Below are 22,650 nucleotides of genomic sequence, written 5' to 3'. Positions count from 1 at the left end.
GGAATGTTGGCAACTTTTCCCGAATTTTAGCGGATGGGCTAGTGCCGCATTCTCCATCCATCGAACATTCACCGGGGGCCTCGAACCTCACCCACCAAAGTACAGGATGGCGGAGCAATCGCGGGGCAGTGTCCCCATCTTGTTGCTCAAAACGAAGTCGGTACCCACGGACACATACGAAGAGCTATTCTTTGGCCTCGACAATGGCCGCTACGCTCCTGTTTTTGTGCCAGTGCTGGAGCACAGGTTCAAGCGAGACGCCCTGCGCGAGGTACGCGAGCATGTCACCAGCCGAGGCTTGGTGCCAAAATCGCAACAAGGCCTTGCGACATACGGTGCCCTGATATTCACCTCGCAGCGGGCAGTTGAGGCGTTCACCGAGGTCATCCAAGAAATTCGCAGCCAAGGAACCTACCAGGTTGACGACTTGCTTCCAGAGAGCCTGCCACTCTATGTCGTAGGCCTGGCTACCGCGCGTGGACTGCGAGCGTTAGGTCTTAAATGCCCGATCCTAGGTGAAGAAACCGGCAATGGTGAAGCCCTGGCTGGCTTTATCCTGCAACATTATAACGCCATTTATCCAGATGGTCCCAACCCACCTGTTCTGTTTATGGTCGGAGATAAGAGAAGGGATATAATACCGAAAACGCTCCAGTCGGTGGAGCTGGAGCCAAACACCAGAGCAAAAGTAGACGAGTTGGTTATATACGAGACCGGAGAGATGCAGTCTTTCAAGGAGAACTTTTCGGCCATTTGGAAAGACAACACCAAGAGGGGTTTCGGACGTCAATGGGTTGTTGTATTCTCCCCAAGCGGATGCCAGGCGATGCTCGAGAGCCTGGATCTTTTGGATGCTGAGACGGGTAGAGCAAAAGCGTCTACCGAACAGAGGAACATACTCATAGCCACCATCGGCCCGACTACTCGCGACTACCTTATACACCAATTTGGTTTTACTCCCGATGTGTGTGCAGAAAAGCCAACTCCAGAGGGTATAGCAGAGGGTATTAAAGATTTTCTTGAGAAGCGCGGTTGAAAAAAGCACTGCCTCTGGTCGATACTCCGTGTTAAATAGATAGGCTGTTGTGTTTGTTCTGGTGCTTCATCAGAGGCGTAACAGGCCATGCTTGCTGTAAGCAATCGCATTCGCATTCGCACGTTTCATTCTTATGACAACCACGATGATTGATCGCAACTTTGTTCTGGCGGCTATTGCTGCACGTGCCTTCCTGACGCGTTGATGTGCCAAATACTGCCATTGACGTCACTAGTACACACGCGACGCGATTGCCACAAACTTCCAGCGCGATCATTTGTACGTACCCTTATATATTTCCCATTCTTCACTGTTCGAATTCATATTAACATATTCTCGAAGTTCTACTCAATTGACCCAATATCTGCACATTTGACTGCAACACGCTCTTCTCCACATAATCCCAGTAACATGTCAAGCCCCACGAAAAGTAGCGATACCGCAGCTGGTACCAAGAGGAAGCATGATGTCGAGCCATCTCCCAAGCGTGAAACTAAAGCAGCGAAGAAGCAGACTACTATTGAGGAGACGATGGGATCAGGTAAAGAAAAAGACGAAGAGATGAAAGACGCCTCAGATGATGGCGAGACTGTGACACAAACAGACAAGTCCGAGGAAAAGTTCGATGAGGATCTTGTCGACGCGAGTGATGAGCAAGCTTTGTCCAACGGCGACGACACAAAGCCATCTGATACCGAGAAACAGGGTGATAATGATTCCAAAACTGAGTCAAAAGCGCCTACAACGACACGAGACGAACAAGAAAATGATTCGCACGATACTCCAAAAGAACCAGTCACCAATGGAGAGGGCGCGATCGAGGAATCATCGCAGCGTGAAAAGCAGGTTCCGTCAAACATTCTTGAAAAAGGCGTCATTTACTTTTTCACTCGCAACCGCGTCGGTATTGAAGAATCTGAAAGTGTAGGCGATCTACAGCGCACATTCTTCGTCCTACGACCTATGCCAGTAGGTGCCAAACTCGGTGAAGGCGCGCTTGCGGATAACAACAACAATCGTCTGTTCGCGCTTCCAAAGAAGATTTTCCCAAAGTCGCACAATGATCGTTTCATGGCTTTTGTGGAGAAAGCAAACGTTACCATAAAGGAGCTGAAGGAGGACTTCTTCGGTGCGGAAGAGTACAACACAAAGACACAGGGCAGTCGGCGCATTGAACCCGTTGCTCCAGTGGCTGAGGGTGTGTACGCAATCACACGTACTGAGGACCGTACATGTCATCTTGTCTATTCTACTACTATCCCCTCGGAGCTTGGTGAGGTGCAGGATGATCTGGGCATCAAGGATCAGGGCAGCTTCATCATCAGCGTCAAGAACCCTGAGCGAAGTGGACCTGCCAAAGCTCAACTCCCTCAAAAACCTAATTTCCCTCAAGAGTGAGTGTGCTTGATATCACGAAAGCATGACATACTGATCATGGGACAGATTCATCGAAGAGTTCCGTGGACTAGCTTGGGTTGAAGCAAAGCCGAAGTATCTTGACTATGAGTACTGCCAGATCCTGCTTATTGGCGAGAAGCTGGAGTCGGGTGTCAAGCCTACCACGAAGGACCAGAAACACGATAAGGAAACGCCACTCGAGGAGATTGAGAAGCTCGAGCATGAAGACGAGCTTCGTGTCGAGCATCTTCATGGTGGGTTTTATGTTATATGTTTAACAACACAGGTGCTAACTGATTATCAGGTGATGATTCCGTTTACGATGACCTCAAGATTAGCAAGAAGGAGTATCCCCAAGTCTCTACGACCTGGTAAGCGGATATGTGGGAGTCGTGTTCATTTTGTTGTTACCTGAATATGGGTTTGTCGGGCAGTATAAATCACGAATCGTTAGCACTTAAAAGACACGGAAAACAATGTGGAAATTACGGGTATGTCATGGGATACAACCAAGCGCGTGCATGGGTGAGAATGTCGTTTGGACATGTGTTGGATGAGAACGACTAGTTCAATGGAACCTCTCTTTAATTCATCCATCTCTATTATCACACTTATGACCTGGACCCAGCCACCCTATATTTCTTCCCATACACCTGGTGGACAAAAGCATGGGTATTTCAAAATGGGATGTACTCCATGTAGTCGGCAGTACCGTTCACCCACAATTTTCTAGTATATTGCGAAGACAATTCGCTCAAGGAATAATAGTAAGAATAATATTATGGTACTGTTATAAAGCACTCAAGTTGCCAACTTTCTGGAGTTTCATCGATTTGAATTCGGTGATGACCTGTGTGGAGTACCCATGTTTTTGTCCACCGGGTGCCATGGTACCCAAACAGCAACACCTACTTCGCAAAAAGTTTCAACAAATATGTTCTCCAATGGGATAACTACACACCATAATTCTCCACGTTTACAATAGGCCAATGTCCTTACCTGTTTGCGTTTTGAAAAGGGTTTCGCAGGGTGCTTGCATGCTTAGTTCTTCAACAGCGTTTCAAAATCTGAAAAGAGAACACTTCACTTTCTAATATCCCTTCTCGTCTCAGAAATTCTTACCTACCATTCAAAAATTCCCGGTTTCTCTTCAAAGACGTCCAAAATTTCATCATGCTTACCGCCGGAAAATACCACTGGCTAAGGCCAGGCTACTACAACGCCCCTTCGTTCCGCCAAATCTGCCGTGACAGCTGGCTGAATATACTCACAGAAACCCTTTGCGTTATCTTAGCACTTCTTCTCTGGAGATTGTGCCCACCCGTAATCCCTCACCACTTCCCTTACTTCGAGGGCATAGAGACCCATCCTATTGGCTTGAAATACGCACAGCCACTGCAAGAAGAGTACATCAACACCATGATGATGTCAGCCATCTCGTTTCTCGTCCCTAGCAGCATCATGCTAGTCATGAATCTATGGGTACTTAGAGACTACTACAATTGGGATGCATCGGTAAGTATTTCTCTGCGCCCTAGAACACTTCCAAATATTGAAGAAAGTTCCATCTCGACTAACTATTGAGTTCCAAAAACCTAGTTCACAGGCCTCAGCTACGCCCTCTCAACATCAACCCTATTCTCCTGCATCATCAAAGTCTTCATCGGCGGGCTCCGACCAAATTTCTACGGGATATGCAGACCAGCGACCTACCTTCCTGAATCCACTACCGCGTCAGCTCCCCCCGTGCGGTCTCTCGTCCAATACTACACAGTCGACCAACTCTGCACCAACCCCGACAAATTCACCCTCAACGAAGCGCAAAAAAGCTTTCCAGCCAGCCACGCCTCCTCCGCATTCGCCGGCTTCATGTTCCTCGCGCTTTGGCTCAGTGCACACTACAAGACGCTCGGGCGGTCTCGACTTCATACCAGACACCACAACGCAGTTACCAACGGCGCCCTCCAAGGTCCCGGATGCAATTTTAAACCCCTCTCAGATCAATACTTTGATGCGGTTCCGCACTGGAAACTTATTGTCTTTTCGACTCCGCTGTGGGTCGCTGTTGCGCTTTCGTTGTCTAAACTGAGAGATGGATGGCATCATCCTGTTGATGTGGCGTGCGGAGCGTGTATTGGCGCGTTCTTTGCCGTGGTGGCGTATAAGATGGTTTTTTGGAGTGTGTGGGATGCGAGGGATAATCATATACCGAGGAGGCATGCGGATGGTGCTGGGGAGGGGGTAGAACGATATAGGGGTTGAATTTGCATAAGCGGTGTGGGACGAAAAGGAGAGTTTTGACAGAGTTGATGGCTTAATTTTGCACACATATGTTGAATTGGGAACGCGTTGATGTGTGTGTGTGTGTGTGTGTGGCGTTAAATTATGTTAATGCCGCATGTTAGTCAAGATTATACTCAATCGGCTTGCATCTACTCATCGAGTGCCCTCGCCCTCTGTTCATGTCAAGACTAATTTATCACTCTGGGAATAAGTTTACCGCATGTTCTACAGTATTGAACAAAGAATTTCAAATTTCGATTCCCTTATTTCGCCTATCACGAACAAGTGATCACTTCTCTCTATTCTGATGCACCTGATCCCATTCCTCAAAGTCCTACTAAACACGAGTTCCATCTTTGAAGAGTTTGAGTGCTACAATATTCAGGAAACCATCAAATCGTCATAATCTCCATTCTCAAGACCCTGTTAACACATCCCCCTCCTTATTAACAAACACCACGTCCCCCGCGTCCTCCACAACCGTCACTTCCCTAACTACACCCCCATCATCCCATCCAAAATCCACAACACCACCACCCCGAATCCTCAAACCCTTCACCTTCCCACCCTTCCAACTCTCGGGAATGGCCGGCCCCAATACCACTCTCCTCTTCCCCTCCTGTCCCTCAGCCGGTGCTGGCAAATCCACAACAAGCATGCTCAACACCAATCCTCCATACCCATAATTCGCATCAATCTGAAACGGTGTGCGCTCCCCTTTATACATACTGAATCCATTTCCTACGAAATTCTGCTCAATCGCGTATCTGAGCTCCAGATGCGCTTGTGCCGTATCATTCAGACGTGCCCAGCAGGCTCCGCGCCAGACTTTTTCCCAGCCGGAGTTTGCGTCGGGCCCATTGCCAATGCCGCGGCTAATGAGTTTGTTACGGACAGCGGATTGCATTGTGGTGTTTGAGTAGCCGCCGAGGAAAGAGGAGAGGGAGTATCCGGGGTGCCAGCCTATGAGTTCAGAGATGTGGCGGTGGGTGTCATTTTGGAATTCGTAGCCGAAGGAGTCGGGAAGTTTCCATTCTTTGATTTGGGACCAGGATCCTACGTGGAAGCCTTTGTCGAGGCGGGCGAGCGTAGAGGAGACGTTAGAGGTGAATGCGGCGTCGGATTCGCCAGCGAGCGAGTGCGTGGCCAGGACGGCGTCGAAGACTTGGTGGATGAGTTGTTGATAGTGGGCGCAGCCGAAGATCGTGGGACCATGTTCCGGGCTGCTGCAGGGGTTTACGACGAGGGTATTATCGTTGGTGAAGGTGTCGACGTGGAGTTGGGAGAGCCAGAATTGAGCAACGCTTTTGATGAGTGGGTAGCCTTGCGTGCGCAACCAGGTGGTGTCGCGGGTGTAGTCCCAGTAGTCGAAGACGTGCAGCATCATCCATGCTGGGGCGACGGGATAGTTGGCCCATTCTTCTCCGTCTTTCATTGCCGTGTGTCCGAAGATGTTCATCTCGTTGTGGACAACCCAGCCTGGTGCGCCGTATAGTAGCATGGCTGTTTCATGGCCCCGTGGGACCCACGTGTTTATCATGTAGTCCCACAGTGGCATCTGGGTTTCTGTCAAACCTGTCTGGTCGGCAGTCCAATAATTCATTTGCAGATTGATATTGGCGTGGTAGTCAGCAGACCAGTCGGGCGCCATCTGTTCAGTCCATCGCCCCTGTAGATTCGTGGGTAGGGAGCCTGGTCGTGAGCTGGAAATCAACAAGTATTGTGCATAGTCAAAGAGCAAGCTTTCGACGTATGGGTCACCAGAAGTAACGTTGGAGTCATAACCTGCGAGCAGCTCCGGTGTTGGAACCTGAGCCGAGTTTAGGGGGTCGGGAAGAAGAAACTCGAAGCGACCTGTGAGGGAAGTGAAGTCTTCTAGATGGCTACTCTTCAGTTCTTCGAGAGTTTTTGTGGATGCTTTTTGTATCCTATCCTCAACCACTGGGCCCGGGTCATTTCCTCGGAACGAGTATTGGTGCTCCGCTGTGCCTTTCTTCATGTCATAATTCGTCTCGGCTCCTATCATAACCGTGGCGCTCTTTGCTCCGTCTCCAGGTGTAACTTTTAGAATTCCAGTGTTGCCATCGCAAGTTGTCTTCAAATCGGAATTTGGTAACACGCGCGCAATTGTATCGTAAATCATTCCTTCTGGAGGGCCTAGTTGGGTTATACCTCGTAGCCTCACATGGCCGGAATCAGCTCCAGTACCATTTGCAGCACAGGTAATGTTTTCAAGCTTGGGCTCAACCAGTTGGTTACCCAATTTCAACTCGAAAGCTGGCAGGCTTCCGGACGACTGGATTGTGTAGACACAAACTTGGTCTGGATAAGAGCAAAAAACTGTAGTTTCAAGCTCAGTGTCATTGGTGTTGAAAGAAGTTGAATGGAGGCCGTTTGCCAAATCCAGTTTGCGCGTGTATTTGGAAACCTGGCTGCCAACAAGGGATGGGATTGTTACAGTGAGATTGGCCAGGACTCGATATGATCCATAGTTGTCGTTGGTACCAAGTAACTTTGTCACATTGCCGGTACCATTGGTGAAAATCCATTCTCGAATGCCAGGTAGTGCGGAATCAATTGATGATTCTGGGTTACCACCGGTGTAGTTCTTGGACCATATTTAGTCTATATGTGTCTAAGCGTGTAGTATTAGACTTACAGATGCTTCGAAAGGGCCTCCTGACCATAAGCTGTCGAGGTTCAGCGTAAGAGTTTCAGCCGAGGGAGGGCCGATTGGCATAGCAGCTAGTCGCCCATTGCCGACAGGTAAAGCGGTTCGGATGACGTCGCTAGTATTTGCAGGTGAAGTGGACCATATCAGTTTAGCGCTGGTGCCATGTAGGAGTGCAGATATCAATGGCGGTAACAGCAATTTTGGTAGCATTGTGGAATATTGAGCTTGCCCACGGTTCCTAAGCAACCATGCATTCTTCAAAAAGCGATGAAGCTCTACATAAATGTTCATGAACCTTGTGTCCTCCCCGCTTTGTTTGCGGGGACGGGTATTGGTTTTCTTTTGAGGATCGTCATGTACGTAGATTCTCCGCGAATGGTATTAGTCGGTCTGCCCCATAGTTACCGACGATACGGGCGCCTATTGGTCACGAGACACGATAGAGTGTCGGAACAGGAAGGAGTACTTATTCTATAGCTGCGATCTCTCAACTATACAACCGAATGCTCGTCGATCTCCAAGGATTTTCCCGCATTGGGTAGTCCTTCCGGAATATTGTAGCTCGTTTAGTTGCAAAGCAAGTTTCTGGCTGAGAAGGAGCGAAGGAGCCATTGCTCATGCCTTCACTACTGCCGCGGTGCTGCAAGTCTTCATGCAATGTTTTGGGGTTGCTGGCATGATTTCACTTTGTTTCATAAGAACTTAGCCGTTTTTCGTCCGCAGAGGTAATAAAGCGTAGTCCAGATGCTCTTCTGAGCTGAACTTGTTTCCGGTCGCTGTATCAGTGCTCGCTGGTCCGGAAGTATTGCCAAACTGAACACAACGTCCGCAATGTCCTATATCTTTGACGTATCTTACCCACTTATCTGTATTGAACTTGATAAGAGATGGTGGCTGCGAGCATCCGGACTCGAGAAGCTCATCTGTTATGTCATGAAATGAACAAGCTGTGAGGAAACAAAGGTGGTGGTGTCAAGTGAGGGTGTTGCGGTTGGAGGGGTAATTCCAGCCAATCGGCGGTTCGATTGCCCGAGCGGCGCTAAGTTTGGTGAACGATGATTCCATGATCATCACAGCTTCTGCGTCCTCAATTGAAGCCGGAATAGCAAAGATGAGGACACCGTACACGTGCAGACAGTGTCTTTCACTGCTGAAGACACCGCGGGCTTCACTGCGCTCTCCGCAAGCCCTCCGTCCGTTGGCCCAGAACGCGGCGACATCACGAAGTCACTCCACCAAAAGTTCAGCACCGCCAAAACTAGCCTTGCCAAAGCGCGGCCTCTCTACGACCCCGCAGCGAGCATTCGAAAAGCCGTTCGAGCCCTATGAATACATTGACCCGGAGGGAATTCGTCGGACGAGGGTTCTGACTGAGGACAATCTCTTCAATTCATTCTCCAACTCGCCCATCCCGCAAATACGAAAGCGCGCAGCTTTCATGCGCCAGCATGCCTACTGCCCGCATCCTTCGCACCAGCCTACACGCGCCGTCAACAATCCCATGGACCTCGAAGCCCGCAAGTCTTCTGAGACGGGTACTCCACCTGCGCACGTAGATTTCGAGTGTCCAGACTGCGGCATTCCGGTATACTGCTGCGAAGAACATTGGGCAGACGACTACGAGGCACACCTGGAAGTCTGCGATGTGCTGAGGCAGATCAACGAGGATGACCACGATCTGCGGAGTGGGCGCTTCTTCCGCGAGTTCCAATTCGCTGAGCCCCAAATGGAGGAGATTTTGGTCAATATGACAAGCTGGGACACGTACCTGTACACTCGTGACTTTGATGCGCTCAACGAGGACCGTGAGATGAGGCAGGCGACAAAGCTCCTGACATATCCTATGACCATTGCCAGTGTTCTCAATGAGTTGAGTCCCTATAATATCCGGAAGAATGGACGCATGACACCAGAAGGATTGAAGAGCTTTAGCGGTATGTGTATTCTCATTCAACTGGTTGTGTAGTACTGACATAGGTACAGCACTCCGTCATACGCTTCACCCACCCCGAACAGGTGGTGGTGATACTTGGAAGAATGCACGTATCGCCCCACCCTCTGTCCGCCTGTTCATCCTCGGCGCACGCGCAGAATCCTCACTGCCCCGCGAAACATGGATGCAGCTTGCCTACCTTTTCCATCGTGTTCAGTTCTCTTTGAATTTCATCGGACCCGAGAGCATGGCGAACCGCGAGAAGGAGCTACCCCTCCCCGAGCGTACGCCCCTAAACCCCTTCGGTGCTGTAATCGAAGACCGCATCAGCAACGCTATGAAGATCAGCACTTTTGTTGAATATTATCACAACATCCACAAGACGGGCTATTTCTACCCGTACGACCCCTACTTTGACTGCTTCGTTGTTTTCCATCCTGGCTTCGGAAACCCCGCCTCAGCCCACGAATGGGAAGAAACGCTACCGCTTCTCCTTGAGACCAAGGTTCCAATTATCGCGACCGGTTACAGCCCTTGGGACATGCAGCAAGATGTCGACTTTTTGAACAAGAGATTCGGCAACGAGATGGATATGTTGCTTGAGCCTGGCGAGAATCTGTTCCGAAGCTTGCGTTGGGATCTCAACGACCTTGACCCTCATGATGTCACGTGCAGCAACTGGGGAGTGTACTCTTTCCGCGGCAAGAGATATGAGGCCACGAAGAGGGATGAAGAGAAGGAGGTGCACAGTGAGAGGACTGAGTGATTGAGAATGGAAGCTGTGGTAGGTGTGTAGTCATGTACAATACTGTATATTGCAACTGAGCATGTCTGGCATGTAATATGACAATTTTTGATCCCTTCTTTTTTTCCAATCAAAGTCTTGGTTGGCAGCATGTGTGTCGAACACTTCGGAAATTTTAAGCTAATCATTCGGGGTATTCTCAATGACTGTTTGGGTTGGTGTTTGGCCATCACCGCAAGCGTAGTAGTCCAACCGTGCCACATCGCAAATCAGGCGTATGGTTACACAGCATTTGCCAACCGGTCAGTGAACCCCTCTTCTACCTCAAACTACTCACTTCTATCCGTCCCAGTCGTACAAATCTTCGCTCGTGTTCGCCGAATTTTACAAGTGATCACTCTATCCGTTACTCACCATGTCAACTACTACACTCGAGATTATCGACTCCCAAGCCGATATCCAATACCTAGTGAATCTGATCTCTCGCCAATACAAACAGTTGCGAAACCTAGACCTCCCCAACTTACCCCTCTACATCGACGCGCAAGGCGCAAAACTCAACCGTGCAGGTCCAATCTCCCTCCTTACCATCCTCTTCTCATCAACCTATTACCTCGTCGACATACTCCAACTAGGCGCAACTGCATTCACTACTCCCAGCACCCACCACACGTCCGGATTCATACCTCCAAACTTCCAAGCCCAGACTTTAAAATCCATCTTCGAAGACGCAGATATCCCCAAAGTCTTCTTCGACTCCCGCAACGCCTCAGCCGCGCTATTCGCACAATACGCAGTATCGCTGCAGGGTGTGCACGATATCCAGCTTATGGAGTGTGCGGCGCGGTACGCGGGGTGCGCACGGAACTACCTTGTCAGTCTCGATAAATGTTTTGAGCAGACGCAGCCGAGGTTAGTAACACTCGAGCAATTATTACAACACGGGAGATGGAGAGATGCCAAGGAGGCTGCAGAAAAGCTAATCAAGCCGGAGTTGGGAGAGCCAGGTAAAGTGTTTGATGAGCGCCCTATCAAAACGGAGATCAAGATGTATTGTGTGGGGCGCGTGCAGTATCTTCCTGAGCTTAGGAAAATTTTGTGGGAGGAGAAGGGAGAAGAGAAGGGGGAGGAGTGGATGGGGATTGTGAAGCTGGCGACGGAGAGGCGAGTGGAAGAGACGCAGGAGATGGGGTATCTGTCGCTTGGGAGAGATGAGGTTGTGTGGAGGGGGGAGGAGAGTAAGATGTTGGATTTTTGGATTGAGAAGGGTCGAATGGGAAATCGTGGCGTGTCTCAAGTCAAAAGGCCGTTCTAGTTTCCATAATGATGATGAGGGTGATGTTCACGATGAGAGTTCTGGCTATGATTATGGTGATGGTTTTGGAGGGATGAACTCCTGTGATGCGTAAGGATACTTGGGTATAGTTGCAGAGAATATAGTAACTATCATCAATACTCGGCTAGAAGTACGGGAGATAGGTTTTAGTGTTTTCTCATAAAATCATGTCTCATTCATGCTATCTGCTTAGTGGCATCCAGGGGTGCACACGCCTCCGTAGCAATAGCAGACCTGACGTTTGACCTTGTCGTGGCACCCAGGAGTACAGAATCCTCCGTAGCAGTAGCATACTTGGCGCTTGTCAATAGCCTATTGGAGTCAGTAGCGTTCTTGGATGTTGCTTTACTGTCAGTGGGAGTAAAGGCTCAACGTACCATACCCTCCATAACCTCGTTGGTGAGCGCGTCACGAACTTCAATAGTGTTGGAGTCAGCTGAAGGGTTGTGTTAGTGAATCTTCGACTACAGTATTCTGCATATGTTTGGACAACAAGGATGGCATACCGGCGGGAGCGGCGAGCGTAGCGCCCAAGAGAGCAGCGACGGTGAAGAGTTGAGCGGCGAACTTCATGGTGACGGTTGTAAAGAGAGTCTGTTGAATTGATCTGACGATTTCGTGTGCTGTGAATAGAATTTGTTAACGGAACTTATGCTCTTTATATGTTCTTTTGCTGCTCCAACTTGGCACTGCCTTTCTAGCCGACGATGCTACCACATACACAAAATCCCGCATGCACATTCTGTTCTAGCGACCTTCTCGCAACTTGGCAGCATTCTGCAGCAATAATACACATATCATAGAGTAACTGTATACGGTAAAATCATCGCATTACACAAGCTGCGAGGTCCACATGTGGATTCACAGCATCTTCACATGTACAGCCACCAACGCCAGTGTATTGTGAACGGTCTCTACTAGCAGATATGTTGAGCGTCATTTCTAGTGCTCGGTACCATGAACTAGACGCTTTAGAAGTCTAGTTGTGGGCCGGCCCGTCACCCCACAAACTACCTTCCAGACAGAGTGAAGAAGATGAGCGTTGGTGGCTGAACTACAGTGGAAGCGATGAGGAATCGGTGCGTCGGTAAGGAATCGGTTCATCGGTCGGAGGCATACTAATATGACCGATGTAACAGAACATTAGGATATGATTTTCCGCTACGCTGACTATCCGACTCTGTACCAATCGCCCTCGAGTCTAACGGCTGCGTATAAGAGTCCGTGTCCCGATCAGCGGAACCACTACCAGAGACGGGCTTAGCGCCATCTACGTAGTATCGGGAGGCCTTAAAATCAGTTACACTAAAGGAACGTCACGACACACAGGATCTAAGACACATGGGTCAGACGTGAACGCCTAAATGTGGGGAAAAGAGTATTCTTTTAAGACATTTTCGTAACAGAATAGGGACAAGAAAGTGGCTTCGATACTCGGGCCGTCGACCGCCAAGCCGACATCAACCCCAGAAACCCGCATCCTTCAGTCCTTGAATTGTTCCTCTGAATCCTACGACTTCGTTGGGATCAATACCGAGGTCCTCGGGGCTGATGAAATCATCTGTTACCTCCCACGGATCACACGCCTCGCCGTACTTGAACTGCAATGACAGCTCTGCGCCTACCAGGCCGTGCAGCTGTGCAGCGGTTTCTGAGCTGATCTCAGCATAGACGCAGTTTTTGCCTGTCACCTCGGACCATACGTCTACCATTTGTTGGAATGTCCACTTTTCTAATGCAACATTGGCGCAGCGGCCGAATGCTTTGCTCCCTGTAGCCAGCACTTGCCGTACCCAAATGCCGGGGTTGACGCTCATGTCACCGGCAAGGAGGACTTTGGCATCTGGTTTTGTGGGGAAGGCTTGGACCCAGCGGCCTGTGTCTGGCTGTTTACTATGTCAGTATCTCGAGCTTTCAATTCTGAGGTTGCAGAACAACTTACGTATTCAATAGGCTTGCACATGGGGAAGAAAGCCATGTTTTGCGGATAATACCCAAAGTACAGATATGTTGTTATAGCCGCAAGTTGAGGGAGCTCGGACTTGATGCGAGCGTCGACATTGGCCTTGTAATCCATATGCGGCACTTCCATCTTGCCCCAGAACCGGCGCTTGGCACTCGGACATGTTGACCAGATGTAGTGCTCTACTGTGCGAGACGACGCAGCAGCCCGTGCTAGATTCATTCCATGGCGCTCTTCGATTTCGCCGCATTCGTGTTGCGTCTTACCTCGGAAAAGTGATTCCCACCAGTTGGTGACTGCAAAAACGGCGTGTACGCCATCGAATGCAGCGCGGAGAGATGCCTCGTCGTCAAAGTCGGCTTTCACCATCTCAATACCCTCTTTTGCGAGCTTTTTGGCGGCCTCGCTGTCGGGATTTCGTGTAACCGCGCGGACCTTCCAGCCTGGAGTCTTCTTCATAATGTTTACTACGCCGCCACCTTGACTTCCAGTGGCACCGGTCACTGCAATGATTTTGACCTTTTGGTCAGGCCAGTCTGGAATCGTGCCCGGCAGCCCGCTTGTCTCTCTATGCATCATTTCGAACCATGGCTCAAAGACAGCTTCAGTGCGCTTTGCGAATGATCCGCTCTTGTACCCTGGATGGCCCCAGTTGATGAGTTCGTCATGTGCAGCTTCGATCAACTGGCCAGTCTTGGTATTCTCCGCATCACTGAGGAAAGAATCAAAACCAGCCATCAGCGTCGATTGCAACGTCATCTGTTCCGGGCGGAAGGCCTTGCTAAAGCCAGGCATGGCAGGTGTTTCGATACCACCCGGCATCACGCAGTTGACAGTAATGTTCTCCTTGACCTGTAGGATCGGTCCCACCGTCTTGACCCACTGATGGACTGCGGCCTTTGCAGCGCAGTACTCAGGGAAGGTTTGGCAAGGATATATACCAATCATGCTGCCAGTCACGACGATCTTGCCTCCCTTTCCCCCAGGGTTATGGCGCATGAAGTGGGTTGCTAGTGTGGTTCCATAGATCGTGCCTTTCAGATCAATGTCAGTGCAGGTGGTGTTGGGCTCTGCAGGCAAATCATCAATGGCCGCATCACGGCGTGCAAAGTTGTAGACAGAGCCTCGGTCTACACACCCGGCGTTGGCAATCAGTACATCAAGTCGACCCCACTTTTTCCAGACTGATTGAAAGAGGTTGGATTGTGAGGAGTAGGAGCTCACATCGCACTGGACAAAGAACGCTGTGTTTTCGGATGCGTCGAGTGAACGAGCAACTGCCTGGCCCTCCTTCTCCCGTCTACCGCAGATGGCTACGCGGTAGCCACCACGATAAAGATGTGCTGCCAGCCAGGAACCGATACCACTCTGTCATGTGTCAGTGTATTCGTGGCGATCTCAAAAGCATAATACAACGAACCGTAGCACCGGTAACAATGGCGACCCTTTGTTCGTTCTTCGAGACTCGAACCATTATGCAGCACTTGCTTCCTCAAGGGTTTCCTGACACAAATGTTGGGGAAAATATCACCTTATGCCCGCAGCAGAATAAGAAGTTACCACTGCTCTGGGTAGATGTAAGTATGCATGTGAAAGCCCACTTTATTGGATCCTTTTCAATGTCACTTTATGTGCTGAATCCTCCGCGGAACTTGAAAGAGGACCCATCGCTTGCCGACTAGCCTACATTCCTATCGATTGCAGAGCAAAACGTCGCAGTCGCAGTCGCTGGCCTGCGTGGCCCCCTTCTCTTCCATCGGACCGTTTGTCTGGTATCTGCGTGGACAGACAGGCCTGGCACATGTACGTCCATGCCCATCACCGATGTAGACCCGACACAGCTCACTCTCAATCAACTTTGCACGAGCACTCCCGTCTATACCAATAAGCTAGAATCGTGTTATTAAGTTAGTAAAATGCTGAAGAAAGAGCATGAACGGCAAACCTACCCAAAACACAAGTCATGTAACTGGGACGGGTGGGGTACTACAGTTTGCGGAAGACTGCACCCCGATTTCCAGGAAGTCGAGTCGGAGGTCCCTGACCCGGTCGCTGGTGGACGCCGACCAGGAAGGAATGGCGAAGTTATTCGACCGAGTCGCTTATCATAAAAACTAACCAAAATCGCAAATCAACAATTGCATTAGGTGATTGCGGCACAGTGCAGCATGGGCATCGCAAATGAGGAGTTGCATCCATCATCCCTTCGCTAAGAAGACAAGATTACATCAGAGCAGGGCGGTACTGCCGCTGACTGGTCCAATTCCGAACGCATAGTATGGAAGAAAAAGGGAATCCCGTGCCCACAAACAATCATTCCCGCCCGCTCTCCTACCCAGTATGCAACGATCCGCATGCCGTTGGCGGTGTGCGCATAGCGGGTCGGGTCAGCTAATGCGCGAACGTTGGGCATAAGTTCAAAAAAACAAGGGTGAAAAGGTGAAGCTAAGCCCCACAACACCTCGAGTAAGGTACTCTAACTACGTAGTACTTACTACTACTACTACTATTGTCTTTTTTTTCATGCCGCAACTACGCCGCCTCAACAGGCATAATCCTACAAAAAGAAAACAGGACAAGGCGAAAACCTTATATTATCCAAGCGCAGACTAGTAGAGAAGACACAACTTTGCGCCACGTGGGGGAATACAAGGTTGGCTTTGCGCCGTAAGCAAAAAAAGGCAATCAACCTACTCACGTTCCATCTCACGCTCACACCCCCAACGGCCGGACTCTCTTTCTCTCTTCCCCCCTCCCCCCTCTCTCCCCACCCCTATCGGACCTTTCCCTTCACTGCGATCGCTGCCATCTATCTCGTGTAACGTACCTTCGACTCGATCACCCCAAAAAATGCAAGGCACGCGAATTTTATCGTATCCAGCCCCCCTCTCTCTCTCTCTCTTGCAGATCCGTTTCGTCCAGCGGCGCTTCTCTTTCTTGGGCGGATGCGCGAGAGAGATTTTTTTTTTCGGGGGGGTCTGTGTCGGAAGAGAGAGAAAGAGAGAGATAGATAGGTAAATTCGGGGGGAAGGGGGGGCTAGTATTACTCGTTTTGTGACGAATCGTCAGAGGTGAAGGGGGGCGAGGGTTAGAAAGTAATAATAGATGAGATTTGGTAACCCTGGATGATGGGCTTTCTTAGGGCTTAGATATTACTTACTATCAAGTCCATTGCCGTACTTATCCGTGGCTTTTTTTGAAACTTTACGTACACCTTTTTTTTGGCATTATTGGTTATTGATTGTTTTGCTGGCGGAAGGAGTTTAGACGGCTGTTGTGCTGGTGCTGGTGCTTGCTCTCACCCCCTTTACTACCTTACGTTTACTATGCACGATGCATGGGACGATTCCTATTGAGAATCGTCTGCAAGTGTGCGTTGTGGTTGCGAGTTCGATATCGATTTCGATTGTGGTTATTGCGGTGGGCTTGAGGCTTGTTGCTAAGAGGATACGGAATCGTGTTGATGGGAGCGATTGGTGTATCGTTGTTGCTTGTGTGAGTTTTATACTACCAGAAACTGGGTTTTTGTTTGGATCATTAACGTTTTCTTGATGTAGCTGTGGAATGCGGCTTTGCACGGGACATGCATTTCGCTGGTTACACACGGCGGACTTGGATTCCACACTGCGGAAGTCATGCAGCGGTTTGGACCGGGGACGACTACGTATTTCTTCAAGGTAAACTTTTCAGATTCATATCTCTCTTGATGTATACGTCTAACGGTTTGGGCTACAGGGAATCATGACCTTCTCAATGCTCTGGAACGCAACCGTATGCTTCAGTAAACTCTCAGTCTTACTCATGTACTCGGCCTTAATCCCCACACCCACGATGATACGAATGAGCGTCGCTTTCGGCGCCTTCATCGTAGTATGGTGTTCCGCAAACATCATGGCCGCATTCCTCATCTGCCGGCCACTGGCGCGAAACTGGGACTTCACAGTGCCCGGAACATGCGGAAGTCAACCAGACTTTTACTTTACAATGGGCATCATTAATCTCATCACCGACGCCGTGCTCATCGGAATGCCCATGCCATATCTCTACAAACTTGCAATGCCAATGCGCAAGAAACTCCTCGCCATGGGTCTTCTCAGCATCGGAATAGGGTAACCAAGTCCACCCTCCCCCTTATCCTCCCTCAACCCCCTCGCTGACATCGCAATAAATAGCACCTGGGCCATAACCATCTACCGCCAAACCGTCCTCCCGACCCTCGACTTCGCAGACATGACCTACAGCGGCGTCCTCGCCACCATACTCTCCGGCCTCGAACCCGCCGTCGCCATCGTCCTGGCCTGCGTCCCCCTTCTGCGCCCTCTGTTCGGCAAATCGCGCCACAACCTCGACTCCGGGTACCAATGCGGCAGCAGCAGCGCCAAGCAAATCAGCTTCATGTCGAAACGAGGTGCGGGCGCATCGCGAGGTTTGGATCCGACAGCTACGTTTTCCGAACTAGTGGATCAGACGAAAAATTCGTCGCAGATTGAGTTGAGGCCGGTTGAGGGGATACAGCGGGTTTGTATTTCGTCGGATGAGGAGAGGGGAAAGGAGGAGAGGGGCAAGATGATGGGAAAGGGGGGTGTGTCGCCGAGGACGATTAGTGTAGAGAGGATGTGGGAGGTTAGGAGTAATTGATGTTGGAGGGGTTGTGCTATTGGATTAGTGCAGTCGAGAATGGTTAGGATGCAGGGAATTGAATGAACAGAAAAAACAAGGAGGGTTTATTGGAGATTTTTTTGACATGGTGATACCAGATGGAGAATTCGATGACGTTATTAAGATAAGAAGCTAATCACTGTTTTGATGGCTAGTAGGAGGTTTCTCTCACGACTACAAGACGGTGCAAACAAAGCCCTTTCTTCCCCTGGTCTCGAGCTTCCTCAGCACTTCCAGGCGGAATTGATCGTACCTTGGCATGAGCTTCTTGGACTCGTGCTTGTACTTCTTCGTGTGCTCATCCTCATGGTCTCCCTCATACTCTTTCTTGTGCTCATCCCTATGGTGATTCTCGTGATGCTCATGCTCTCCATGCTCCTCATGCTCTTCTTCAACCTCAGGGTGCTTTTCCTCGTGGTGCTCCTCCTCATGATGTTCTTCATGATGTTCATCGTCGTGGTGCTCATCATCATCATGCTCATGGTGCTTCTTCCCATCATACGTCCCAACACGAGGGACTCCGCATCCAATCTTAGTACAAAGATCCATAGGATATATGAGCTGTCTCTTGGTGTCTGCCAGGGCCACAGCATCCAGGGTCGGCGCGTCACACACCGGGGCGGCCATTACGGTGGCGGCGAGAGCGGTGGTGGCGAGGATGGTTGAGGGGTGCATTTTTGATGATGTTGGGGACTTTAGATTGGGGTAAGACAGAGAAAGAAGAAAGTAGTACTCTAGACTTTGCGTCTTCTTGACAAGGTGACTCGAGGCTGCTTGAGGTTTGGCAAGCGATGAAGATGTGAGGGAGGAAGAAAGAGAAGATATATACACAAACAAGCCGTCAACGAACCATGGTATCTTCGTATCGTCTTTCACCCCCTCTTTTTCAGTCAATAAAAAGGCGGGGTTCACGATGCTATGGACCAGAAACATGAGTGCTGTACCAGATAACATGTATTCGTATAGAGTGCGTGATGACGAAAGAGAGTGGTTGAAAGTTACATCATGAGTCTCCATTCAAAGTAACCACACCCATCCTTCTACATCTCACCCCAAAAAAACAAGGGTCCAAACCAACCCTCCACATCTATCCCCAACGCCAATCATGCAAAACAGGGTATCTTCCGTATCCCAATGCCAATCCACCGCAAACCCTCCCTAGGCCAAGTAAAAAAAAATGCAGGAAAAGAAAGAAAGATTCCTTTACCTCCCCAAACCCCCACTAACCTATATACACATTTCCCCCCTCCTCTTTCAAACACCCGGATACGGCACAACCCCGGGAAAAAACCTCATACAATCATTCATCAGCACACCCCCCGAATCCAACCCAAACTGCGCCTTAACAATCGTCTCCACAAAACACGTCACGGCCTGCGCCCCCTGAACCGGAAACCCACCACTCAACCCCCGCCCGCTCGTCTGCGGTTTCCCGCCCTCATTTCGCGCAAGCTCCACGATAATAGGGAGGTCAGACACGTCGAAGATGGCCGAGTCGTTGAGATCGAATTCCGTCGCGGGGCCCGTGAGATAGGACCATGTAGTTTTCCAGTGGATATCGTTTTCACGACGGTAATCCTGGCGGCCGAAGAAGAAGAGGGGGTTGTTGCGGACCGGGGAGGTGAGGAGGGGGGGTGTACCTTGGAGGTTGATGCTGAAGAGCGTGGTAGGGGTCAGGCCGAGGGAGGTGGCGACGGAGCCGCCGAGACCGTGGCCTACGATGCCGTAGTTTGTGGTGCCGAGGCCGGTGCTGGAGGCGAAGGTGAAGGAGCTGAATTGGCGGCTGAGGAGGTCCGCGGAGTTGAGTTGGGAGAGGACGAATTCAATGTCTGAGATGCGGGTTTCGATGGCTTTGGTAACGGTGGTGTTCCAGGCGGTTAGGGGGGAGAAGTTGGAGAGCGAGACGGTACCGCTGTTGTAGACTGTGTCGAGGGCGCGCCGGCCGTTGTTGGGGAATTCGACAATGGAGGCGTCGCCTGGGTGGTCAACTAGTACGACTGCAGCTCCGTTGGCGGCGATGAAGCGCGCCATGGTTGAGTAGAGCAACCTGCTCGTGTCGACGTGCGGCTCTAGTACCACGACGGGAATCTTGCTCGCATCGATAGACCCTGAGCTCTTGCAGCAGGCGTTGTAGGTCATGTCTTCAAAGACGCCAATGTCACGCTGTCCCCCAACAATGAACTGCTCATTGGCAATTCGAGCTGTCTGCGGTGGCATGTAGCTGTTCTGGCACTCACTCGAGCATGAGTCTCTGGGAATAGGCATGAACAGGCTGACCATGACGCGGCGGTCTTGTGTGGAAAAGTATGGATCCTTGCGTGTGGTGTCTGTTAGAGGGAAATGCGAGACGGCAACCTTGAACCCGTGGTTGTTGTCTGCCCCAGGGATCTGAACCGCATGGCTGCCTCTAGAAATAACAGCAAGCACAAGGGTAATGGTGACTCCCAAAAAGGCCACCATGATGAATGTTCGAACAGTGTTTGCAAGGTACTGGTTGCGATGGGTGGTGAAGTCAAGTTTAGTCGGCGGAGACGTTGAGAGCAGCGCGTCACTTATACATTATTGAATTTCTACGCGTAGACTATTTCGTCTTCACAAGTGAGAGTGTAATTTTAATTGTGCCGAGCTAAGAGCGGCGGTGTGATCGAATCCTATGATGGCAAACGGACTTGTGCGCTATGGTCGTGTGACTGTCACCACGTGCGCGCTGGTTCACAATGTTTCTCAAAGACAAACACATGGCTTCACCAGTGGAACAGTGTTCCTTGCGATACTTGACGATGTGACTGTTGCCTGTGATTCATTTTCCTTGGTGCGCAGAGACGGCATGCCTCTTGACGGGGTTCGCCAAGCCAATATACTGGGGTACTGGGGTAGTTCCTAAGTAGTATCTCACCCACTCCCTTTACCCCACATATTTTTCCCGTTCACTAGAATGGAAAGAGTAGGTGAGAGTGAACAATTCCTACAACGACCGGATACGCTTGAAAAAGACGCTAGAAAGAGAACCGGAAAACAGGCACTGCTGGAGGAGGAAAAGGTCGAAATGGTCGATTCTGCTAGTCTACTGCAAACCATCATATCTTGTAACTTTTTGATTTCGAAAAAAAAATAACTCCAGCTCTTCCCATCTAAACCAAAACGAAGCGAAAGATGCGGCCGTGTCGTCATGAAAAATTGGATAAAGGGGATTGGGTATAATGTAATTTCACAACACGGAGGATTCTCGACCGGGCACCCCGGAAATGTGTGGAGAATCCAACTTCAAGAACGCGGGTATCCAGTCTTGTTGTCGAAACAGTCTGAAATCCCCTGAAGCAGAGCCTAAAAATAGCGTGCAAACAAAAACCGCGAGAAATGGTAAAAGTGAGTAGCAAGATGTGCTCAAGCAGAGTCGAGAGAGGATAGAGACAGCCTCTTGCGCTTTTCGATTGGGAGTCGCTTCCACATGCCGACATGTTCAATGCCCTCTTCGAACCAATGAGGTTCGGCATCTATCTCAACATGACCGTCTTCGTTCCTGAGCTGCTCATGAAAACCGTGCTTCTCCCACATGGACTGTAGGTTTGCTTGTGCGTGGATCATAACAAGACCCTGCCATGTGATTTCCCTCTCCTTTTGGTGGCCAAGTATTTGGGCCATCTCCAATGCGGTGGGAGACGGAGGACGGTAGATCAAGTCGGGGTTCGCTGTGGCGTAGTCGAGCGCCGCGTTGATGAGCAGCTTCGCAAGACCGAGACTGCGGTAAGGAGCAAGTACAGCGAGCCTGCCAAGCTTGATATAGGGCTCTGCTGGCTGTTTGTGCTCCTGGTCGTGGAGCGGGGGATCTGCGTCGGGATGCTTGTCTGTTTCGTGGTGTTGGACGTACTTGTTCGGGCCGTGGGGCGGGGGAATCAGTCGGATCGTCGCAACTGGCACGCGCGTAGCAGTAGCAGATGCGCGGCGGGCGTCATCGGCAGGCGTGTTGCCCGAGTCAGCACGGCGCAGCACCTTGGGTGGTGATGTCGAGTGTGTAGCGACGGAGGCATAGGCAACCCAATGCCAGCTGCGGGCATCGTCCTCGTCAAACTCGGCTTCGAGCGGAACACCCTGCTCGCCAAAGACGACCTCACGGACAGCCATGGCATCGCGGAAGTTGGTGGGGACGGGGATGGTCTGCCTGCTGCATGGCAGGGAATTGTCGTAGCCGTCGAGAGCACCCTTGAGCGGGCAAATGGTGTTGACAAACTCGGTGCCCGGATTGGGGCCTCCCAGAGGCGCACTGTTTGGCGAGCCGAAGCCGCCCTTGAGTACGCTGGTCATGGTGGTGTAGACGATGGTTTTGCGGTCGGTGTGTGCGTGTGTGTGTGTGGTGATGTGGCGTTGGGAGTTGTGGCAAAGTGCGAAGTTTGTCGGGCGAAAGATGCGGTTATAGTTTGTATTCAACGCAAGGCTGCGTCACAATTGCACGGGCAAGGCGTGCGCGGCAGTCGTCGTCTTCAAGCTTAAGTATTCCAGGTCAACCCTGCTTGGAGCGCAGGCGTGGTGCGCCCGACTCTATAAAGAGGGACTCGAGCATAAACGTCTGCCTCAGTGGTACATCGAGCAACAGGCGAGAAACTCTGTTTCGGGTCCCTGTATTTC

General features: G+C 50.6%; 10 protein-coding genes across 10 annotated transcripts; 4 read left to right on the top strand and 6 right to left on the bottom strand.

Annotated features, from left to right (window-relative positions):
* Positions 1-106: 106 nt before the first annotated feature.
* COCVIDRAFT_39063 (hypothetical protein) lies at positions 107-2,809 on the top strand (the record flags this gene model as incomplete). The annotated part of the gene is made up of 5 exons (XM_014699654.1): positions 107-1,031; positions 1,110-1,113; positions 1,444-2,430; positions 2,480-2,688; positions 2,739-2,809. The coding sequence occupies 5 exons, from the start codon at positions 107-109 to the stop codon at positions 2,807-2,809; spliced, it is 2,196 nt and encodes a 731-aa protein (XP_014555140.1).
* A 798-nt stretch (positions 2,810-3,607) lies between these two features.
* Positions 3,608-4,696, top strand: COCVIDRAFT_103203 (hypothetical protein; the record flags this gene model as incomplete). Its single annotated transcript, XM_014699653.1, has 2 exons — positions 3,608-3,949; positions 4,034-4,696. The coding sequence occupies 2 exons, from the start codon at positions 3,608-3,610 to the stop codon at positions 4,694-4,696; spliced, it is 1,005 nt and encodes a 334-aa protein (XP_014555139.1).
* A 436-nt stretch (positions 4,697-5,132) lies between these two features.
* On the bottom strand, positions 5,133-7,601 carry COCVIDRAFT_27909 (glycoside hydrolase family 95 protein; the record flags this gene model as incomplete). Its single annotated transcript, XM_014699652.1, has 2 exons — positions 5,133-7,325; positions 7,377-7,601. 2 exons carry the CDS (start codon positions 7,599-7,601, stop codon positions 5,133-5,135), a joined length of 2,418 nt encoding a protein of 805 aa, XP_014555138.1.
* Positions 7,602-8,502: 901 nt separating this feature from the next.
* On the top strand, positions 8,503-10,090 carry COCVIDRAFT_103137 (hypothetical protein; the record flags this gene model as incomplete). Its single annotated transcript, XM_014699651.1, has 2 exons — positions 8,503-9,325; positions 9,375-10,090. 2 exons carry the CDS (start codon positions 8,503-8,505, stop codon positions 10,088-10,090), a joined length of 1,539 nt encoding a protein of 512 aa, XP_014555137.1.
* A 1,504-nt stretch (positions 10,091-11,594) lies between these two features.
* Positions 11,595-11,978, bottom strand: COCVIDRAFT_103131 (hypothetical protein; the record flags this gene model as incomplete). Its single annotated transcript, XM_014699650.1, has 3 exons — positions 11,595-11,717; positions 11,783-11,841; positions 11,912-11,978. 3 exons carry the CDS (start codon positions 11,976-11,978, stop codon positions 11,595-11,597), a joined length of 249 nt encoding a protein of 82 aa, XP_014555136.1.
* An 887-nt stretch (positions 11,979-12,865) lies between these two features.
* Positions 12,866-14,842, bottom strand: COCVIDRAFT_17268 (hypothetical protein; the record flags this gene model as incomplete). The annotated part of the gene is made up of 3 exons (XM_014699615.1): positions 12,866-13,291; positions 13,348-14,736; positions 14,789-14,842. The coding sequence occupies 3 exons, from the start codon at positions 14,840-14,842 to the stop codon at positions 12,866-12,868; spliced, it is 1,869 nt and encodes a 622-aa protein (XP_014555101.1).
* Positions 14,843-16,701: 1,859 nt separating this feature from the next.
* COCVIDRAFT_17267 (hypothetical protein) lies at positions 16,702-18,006 on the top strand (the record flags this gene model as incomplete). Its single annotated transcript, XM_014699614.1, has 4 exons — positions 16,702-16,863; positions 16,926-17,045; positions 17,104-17,477; positions 17,541-18,006. The coding sequence occupies 4 exons, from the start codon at positions 16,702-16,704 to the stop codon at positions 18,004-18,006; spliced, it is 1,122 nt and encodes a 373-aa protein (XP_014555100.1).
* A 195-nt stretch (positions 18,007-18,201) lies between these two features.
* COCVIDRAFT_103119 (hypothetical protein) lies at positions 18,202-18,702 on the bottom strand (the record flags this gene model as incomplete). Its single annotated transcript, XM_014699649.1, has 1 exon — positions 18,202-18,702. One exon carries the CDS (start codon positions 18,700-18,702, stop codon positions 18,202-18,204), a length of 501 nt encoding a protein of 166 aa, XP_014555135.1.
* Positions 18,703-19,281: 579 nt separating this feature from the next.
* On the bottom strand, positions 19,282-20,487 carry COCVIDRAFT_39055 (hypothetical protein; the record flags this gene model as incomplete). Its single annotated transcript, XM_014699648.1, has 1 exon — positions 19,282-20,487. One exon carries the CDS (start codon positions 20,485-20,487, stop codon positions 19,282-19,284), a length of 1,206 nt encoding a protein of 401 aa, XP_014555134.1.
* A 924-nt stretch (positions 20,488-21,411) lies between these two features.
* COCVIDRAFT_27901 (hypothetical protein) lies at positions 21,412-22,329 on the bottom strand (the record flags this gene model as incomplete). Its single annotated transcript, XM_014699647.1, has 1 exon — positions 21,412-22,329. One exon carries the CDS (start codon positions 22,327-22,329, stop codon positions 21,412-21,414), a length of 918 nt encoding a protein of 305 aa, XP_014555133.1.
* Between the last annotated feature and the right edge of the window lie 321 nt (positions 22,330-22,650).

The sequence above is a fragment of the Bipolaris victoriae genome, assembly GCF_000527765.1.
Source record: "Bipolaris victoriae FI3 unplaced genomic scaffold scaffold_59, whole genome shotgun sequence".
Lineage (NCBI taxonomy): Eukaryota > Fungi > Ascomycota > Dothideomycetes > Pleosporales > Pleosporaceae > Bipolaris > Bipolaris victoriae.
The sequence above is the reverse complement of the archived record's forward strand: the minus strand, read 5'-3'. Positions and strand labels throughout refer to the sequence as shown.